Raw genomic sequence first — 6,821 nt, 5'->3', positions numbered from 1 at the left:
AAAAATGTTGAAATTACATCAAATGCAGACATTCACTTGTATATTTAGTTTTAAACATCGTTGCTTACTGAGTTGGACTGGGTGGCTGTTGGGCCGCGTTAAAAGTTCTGGAGTTCATGGAACGCATGAAGCAGAGATCTGATTGGCCCTCAGTTCTGTCGCTCAGCCTGTTGTTAGGCAATTTGGACCAATGGGGTTCAACTATGGGCCGAATAAGGGAAATGGGAGGGCTGAAGCGGGAGGGGGAATATAAAGTTGGGAGAAGCGCTCTCGTCTCGCTGGAGAGAATAAGGAGTTGCTAAATTAATTGTATGGCGTTTGTTGCGGTCTGCATTAACCAGAATAAAGAACCTTAAGAGAGGTTAAGTCTCAGTGTGGGAAAGGGACGCTACATTATTGTATGGCTCTTTTGAAATTACATTTCAAAATATGTGGCGTTTATGGCTCTCTCGGCCAAAAAGGTTCCCGACCCCTGCATTAGAACATGCTACTGCCCCAGTGAATAAGAAACAACTTAGAAGAACCTTATCTGACCGTTCTGTGTCTGAGTTAAACTCACAGTTCAGCCAGTACTTAGTGACATTCTGAGCAAAGACTCTGAGACCAGTTCCCATAGCATCAGTCCTAGCATACATGACCAGTTTGTTAATGATGCCTTACAAGCCCTCAGGAGTACACTCGATGTTGTTGCCCCCCTGAAACCTAAGTTTGTTAGACAAAACCGAGTAGCACCGTGGTTTAACGCTGAAACACGTTCTCTTAAACAAGTAACCCGTAAGTTGGAAAGAGAATGGTGTCTCTTCGGTTCAGAGCAGTCTCTGAATATCTGGAAACAAAAATAGCCTATTTAATTATAAAAAAGCTCTGCGTAGAGCTAGAACTCAGCACTATTCAGCCTACTAGTACTATTGCTAGATTACCTCGCAGTCAGAGCTCAGTAGAACCACATGTTCCTGTTTCTCTCAGCTCTGATGATTTTCTGACATTTTTCGATAGTAAAATCTGAAATATTAGACATAAATTGAATCTAGTTATTCCTTCTATCAGCCCAAAAGTCATCCAAGGATTTATAGCTTGGATCAGACAACTGAATTAGTCATTTCAGTCAATAAAAAACAAGGTTTGACGTTAAAGAGGAGATTGCAGGAGCAACATTTTAAGCACATTTTAATCCTTATTTCTACAGTGAGATATTTTTTTGGGAAATTGTATTTCTTGTCAGAGTCAACAATAAATCTTTGTAAGATTAGATTTGCTTTTATTGTCATTGTCCATTGTACGATGAAATTAAAGCATCATCATTCCAGTGAAAGAATAACAAAATATAATATTAAACATGCACTGCTTGTATCATCTTTTTGAACATCTGAGTTGATGGATATGTTTCCGACTATTGTCATTTGTGATAACATTTGTTACAAGTTCATCAATAAAACGTACAGGCTGTGATTTTTGCATGATGGACAACAGACAAAACTATTTTTGATGACACAAGGACAGAGATTGTCTTAGAAAGCACAGACTCATCTGTGGCAATATCAATGTTTGAAACCCAAAAAACACAATCTCCTATCAATCTCTGTGAACACGATCTGTACGTGTGTTCCACTTTGGTCATCTTGATCTGTAAGGTTATAATCAAAGGATTAAACATTTTTAGTAGTCACTATATCTCAGTTGTCTTTTAAAAATAATCCTCTTCAGAGGTTTCTGGAGATATGACTCTCAGAAAGTTGATTGGTTGAGCTTCATGCCTCCTTCTGTATATAAACTGAAGCATCATTAAGCTTGTTTATCTTTATTTTTTTATGTATTTTATGTATATGGATGGTGTGGTAAAAGAGGTGAATGAAAGGGTGTCGGGTACGGGTGTGAGCATGATAAATACTGACGGCAGCGAATGGAGTGTGAATCAGCTGCTGTTTGCAGATGATACTGCACTAGTGGCTGACTCAGAAGAGAACTTGGGACGTCTGGTTGAGGAGTTTGGAAGGGTGTGCGACAGAAGGAAGTTGAGAGTGAATGTGGAAAAGAGTAAGGTGATGAGGTGTACGAGGTTAAAGGGTGAACGCAGATTGAATGTGGCATTAAATGGGGAGTTGTTGGAAGAGGTAGAGTGTTTTCAGTATTTAGGGTCGTGTGTCTGTGTGGATGGTGGAATAGGGGGAGAGGTAGAGTTTAGAATGAATGAAGTACGAAAGATATGGGGGGGAATGAAGAGAGTGTTTGAATGTAGATCACTGGGAAAGGATGCAAAAAGGAGATTGTATGAGGGTGTGGTGGTGCCTGCAGCGTTATATGGGGCTGAAACATGGAGTCTGAAAGTGGCGGAAAAGAGGAAGCTGAATGTAGTTGAGATGAGATGTTTGAGGAGTATGTGTGGTGTGACGCGTATGGATCGTATGAGAAATGAAGTTATCCGAGAGAGAACTGGTGTGACGCGAGAGTTGGCTGAAAGAGCAGAGCAAAAGGCACTGGGATGGTTTGGACATGTTGAAAGAATGGAAAGGGAGCGATTGGTGAAAAAGGTATATGAATCTGATGTGAGTGGAGTGAGAATGAGAGGAAGACCGCGAATGGGATGGACAGAGGGTGTAAAAAGAGCGCTGAATGCAAGAGGGATGACTGTGGTGCAGGGGAGAGAGGCTGCTCAGGACAGGGATGGGTGGAGAGAGTTTGTGTATGGATGAATGGATGGGTGTGGTAGAGGTCTGGTCTTGGGATGAAGCGGCAAGGGGAAACCAGCCCTGGCTGAGGCCCTGCAGTGGAGGTGCCCACACTGGGCTGTGCAGCTGACCCTGGTGCAGTGTGGTGTGGCTTAGACCAGATCTCAGACCAGTCGCACGCACATACGCACACACGCACTCACGCACTGAAGGAGGAGGGTTTGGGGAAGAGACAGAGGGAGCTAAAATTGTGTGCCTTGTCTAGGCTACCCCACCTTGGTGGGACACAGCCTTGGTAAATAATAATAATAATCTTTATTTTTTTGTCTCCTGCTGCGTCTAAACAACAACAACAACGATGTGGAAGTGTGCTTTTCCTTTCTTTGCAGCCCTGCTGACTGTTGGATCCGCTCAGGGGCTTCCAGGAGGTCCGACAGACATCAACGCAAATGACCCGGAAGTCCAAGCTGCTCTGAAGTTTGCTATGAAAGAATACAACAAGGGTTCCAGCGACCAGTACCTCTATGTAGTGGTGGATGTGATCAGGGTTCAGGGACAGGTTGGTAACATTTCACTTATACGCCCTGCAGAACCCTAAAATGTCAAATATAGTTTAACGGACGGCTTCAGTCAAACTGCAGGACCTGTCCTCCCCAATCAAGTCATCTACATTTTCACTGTTATTTTTTCACCTTTGGCAGTTTACTTAATAAATTCAGGCTAAACATTTTAGTTGAGTAACATTTTTTTGAAAGATTTTTTTAAAGAAAGTTTTTTTTCATCTTCAGCAATTTTTTAGCTTTTGCTTTATTAAACTATTACAGTAAGGGGAGCCGGTTTAGCTCGTGCTGGTTTGCAGAACCTTCCGTCTGTGAAACCAGGGTTCAAATCCAGGCTGCTCCCTGTTCCATTCTCCACCTCTGTGCCAGTCCCAAGCCCAGTTGCTTTGAGAAGGTTGCACCAGGAAGGGCATCCGGCATAAAACATTGCCAAGTTTACCATGCAACTTGTTTACTGTGGCAACCCCTGATGGGAAAAGCCAAAAGAATAAAAAGAAGCAGTTTGATAAATATTTCAATGACAAGATAATTTAAGTTGTGCTGGTCTTAGATGTTGTTTTGAATCCTAATCAATGCTTGCTTCCTTTAAATTTAGATATTTTTTTCTTAAATACAGGTGGTTGAAGGCTACAATTACTTTCTTACTGTGAAAATAGCCAAAACTCTGTGCAGAAAGAACTCCAATGTTTCAGGGTGTTCTCCCATCTCAAATTCACCCATGGCCAAGGTATTTATTTAAAATATTTTTATATTTACAGACAAAAGAGCACTGAATTTGGTAAAAATTTGCTCTGTTATTTTACATTTTTAGTTTTTTGGAGGTTTTTTTACCTTCAAGATTTTACTTTGTTGTTATTCACCTTTTTATTAAATCTGTTTTTTAATCAGGTTTTATTATGTTTAGCTTTAATGTGCTTCAATTTTAATTGTGTTAAATCACTTTATAAACAAAGGTGATGACTGTTTAAATTCCACTATGTTAATAATTTTCTTCAACCAATCTTAACCATCATATTGTTCTGCATGTCCTAATAATGACTGCTGATCTTGTCTTTCAGACTTACGAATGCACATTCGTTGTGTGGAGTCGCCCATGGCTCAATGATATACAGCTGATGGAACAGCAGTGCCACCAGCTGCATTCTTAACCAAGACGTAGATCCTAAAGATGCCCAACTTTGTTTAGTCTGTTCAGTTTTTTACTGATTTAACGGTTAAGACAACTGTCTTGTAATGTCGGGCTATACAAATAAAACTGAATTGAACTGAATTCTGGACTTTCTGGTTGATTTTGAAAGACAAGGGACTGAAGTTCCCTTTTCTGCCTCAATAAATCAGAAATGGTTTTGTGACGTCAACATTTCAGCTCTATTAGGAAGTCAGGGTGCCTTCATGATCATAAAAGCAGAGAGAAGTCGGCTGAAGGCGTTTTTGTCAACTGCATGAGCATGAAGACTTTCAGCTTTATCCTAACCCCAGCTCTCCTCATGCTGCTGCTGGCAGCCGGCTGGACCAGCGCCTACAAGCCCGTCATCCTCGTGCACGGGGTCTTAAGTGGGCCTAGGTCTTTTAAGATGCTCACTGGATTCATCAAGAAGGTATGTCCTTCTCCCTGTGAGGTGTTTGCAAAGTGCTGGACAGGAAATCCTTTTTCAAGAGCTAAAACATTTTAAATGTGGATTTCCTCACTTTCAGGTCTGTGTGTCATAAACCCTTGAAACCTAATATAGCACCTGTAAGTCTGTGCCTTTGATTTCAATTTAAAATCATTGTAGTTATTTCTATTACTTTTAAGCAGCTGTTTAAACGGCATATGTAAAAAAAAAAACTACCGTAGACAAAGATCACTCAGACAGAAGAACAAAAAAATCCACAAGTTGGTTCTTTTTTACAGTTCAAGGCCGTGTCAAACAGCCACTCTGAAGATCTTGTGCATATTTCACGGATGAAAATTGGTCATACGTGAAAATACGAGGAAAAAGTGAGAAAAGTTGGGATCTTCATGCAAAACTTTTCCAGATGTATCACAAATGAACCACGGTAAAACTACGGAAGGTTAGAACATAAACCGTGTGTGAATATTGCACTATTTACACACAATTCATTTGTTATTCGTGCACCAATTACATAATTTTAATGTGTATTGTGAGCTGTATTCACTATATAAAAGCAATGCATCGTGCTACACGCGTGAAAAGTCTGTTAGACTTATGTGAAACTGTCGTGGAAAGCCACAAATTTGTGTATGCATCCTGCTATCACGCACATTTGCTTAGATTTACACAATATTTAGGCTTAAACTACGTAAAATACGCGTAAGCTGCGTAACTTCCAACCAACCAAAAATGTTGAACAGCTCAGAACGGATTTCAAGTAAAGACCCGTTGACCGAAACACTCGACGGACATCTGTGCACATCGACGTATGAGGAATGCAAGAAACACTTGTGAATTACATAGATCGCGTAGGAGTGTATTTAAGGAATGTTGAACTTTTGTTATGTTTTGTGTTAAATATGTACTCTATAATGAATATTATGAAAAAAAATCAGGCATCAAATTGAAGTGAAACTTTAAAAAACATTAATTTGACTCAGAAAACGTATAAGAAAAACTGAATTCAGGTACAATGTCACACTTTGCTGCTGTAACCTCCAGATCAGCTGTGTTTGCTGACCGTATGTCATGGAGGTAAAGTTTATATGTCCACATGTGTCACAGACTGTAAACTATACCACCTTTATGCACCATGAAACCCTGCAGGCACATCCAGGTACCGAGGTGACAGCGGTTGACCTGTTCAACTATGGAAACAGCACTAAGCCCATGTGGAAACAGGTTGAAGGCTTCGGAAAGGTCATCCAAAAAATCATGGAGAAGTCTCCAGAGGGAGTCCATCTTCTGTGCTTCTCTCAAGGTTCACCCAGACTCAAACAGCATTTAATCTGAGATGCAGAACATATCAGAGGAGGATTCATGAGAAAGAAGCTCATGGTTACAGTTTCCTCAGACCCAAACAGTCACTTTTAAGCTCTGTGGGTTAAGGAGGAAGTACCATCTGAGATGTGGTGTAGGTGCTTTGAGTGCTGCACACAAAAAAAGCAACTTAGTTTTAGTGTGTGGACACAGCAGGCCTGTGGATCAGCTGAGAGACAGCCCTTCATCATCTGAATTCAGAGAAAATAAAGCTTAAACCTCCACCTAATGTGTAACTGTGCAAAGAAAACCTTTAAGCATGAAATGACTGCATCACTGAGGTTAAAAGAGACAGATACTAACATTTTGTCTTTGTCAGATGTATAAATAATTCTTCCTGTTTGCTGCATCAATCTGGTTTTTTAAACGTGAGTTCTCAGTTAGTTTTATGGATATTTCCACAATGACTGAAAGGAAACTAAATATGAGTTTCAACTGTTGGCTCATAAACATGACTGTAACCCTTGTGCTATCTTAGATGACCCCACCCTTACTTTGACGTGTTCTCCCTACCATGACAAAGGTGGATAAAGGTGAAAAGATTTCATGTAATCCATGGACACCAGTGAAGATCACAAATCATTGAAGAAAAAAGGTTCAGTGCACTGTTTAGTGGGTCT

At 40.5% G+C, this 6,821-nt stretch overlaps 2 protein-coding genes across 2 annotated transcripts in view; both read left to right on the top strand.

The window, feature by feature from the left end:
* Nucleotides 1–3,024: 3,024 nt before the first annotated feature.
* On the top strand, nucleotides 3,025–4,380 carry LOC101171465 (cystatin-C-like). Its single transcript, XM_023964150.1, has 3 exons — nucleotides 3,025–3,225; nucleotides 3,843–3,953; nucleotides 4,285–4,380. Exons 1-3 carry the CDS (start codon nucleotides 3,025–3,027, stop codon nucleotides 4,372–4,374), a joined length of 402 nt encoding a protein of 133 aa, XP_023819918.1. The 3' UTR covers nucleotides 4,375–4,380.
* Nucleotides 4,381–4,656: 276 nt separating this feature from the next.
* The window catches only part of LOC111948941 (lysosomal thioesterase PPT2-like), a 15,706-nt gene continuing 13,541 nt past the window's right edge, over nucleotides 4,657–6,821 (top strand). Inside the window, exons 1-2 of the mRNA XM_023964149.1 lie at nucleotides 4,657–4,824; nucleotides 5,989–6,142. Of these exons, the coding sequence (XP_023819917.1) occupies nucleotides 4,669–4,824; nucleotides 5,989–6,142 (310 nt within the window). The 5' untranslated portion in view covers nucleotides 4,657–4,668. The remainder of the gene's footprint in view (nucleotides 4,825–5,988; nucleotides 6,143–6,821) is intronic.

Source organism: Oryzias latipes, chromosome 16 (assembly GCF_002234675.1).
Source record: "Oryzias latipes chromosome 16, ASM223467v1".
Taxonomy (NCBI): domain Eukaryota; kingdom Metazoa; phylum Chordata; class Actinopteri; order Beloniformes; family Adrianichthyidae; genus Oryzias; species Oryzias latipes.
The sequence above is the reverse complement of the archived record's forward strand: the minus strand, read 5'-3'. Positions and strand labels throughout refer to the sequence as shown.

Excerpts from the sequence above, each read along its gene's own strand:
- LOC101171465 (XM_023964150.1), top strand. The coding sequence starts at position 3,025 with ATGTGGAAGTGTGCTTTTCCTTTCTTTGCAGCCCTGCTGACTGTTGGA. Across the intron at positions 3,226-3,842 it reads TGATCAGGGTTCAGGGACAG|GTGGTTGAAGGCTACAATTA; the intron begins GTTGGTAACATT and ends TCTTAAATACAG. Across the intron at positions 3,954-4,284 it reads CAAATTCACCCATGGCCAAG|ACTTACGAATGCACATTCGT; the intron begins GTATTTATTTAA and ends CTTGTCTTTCAG.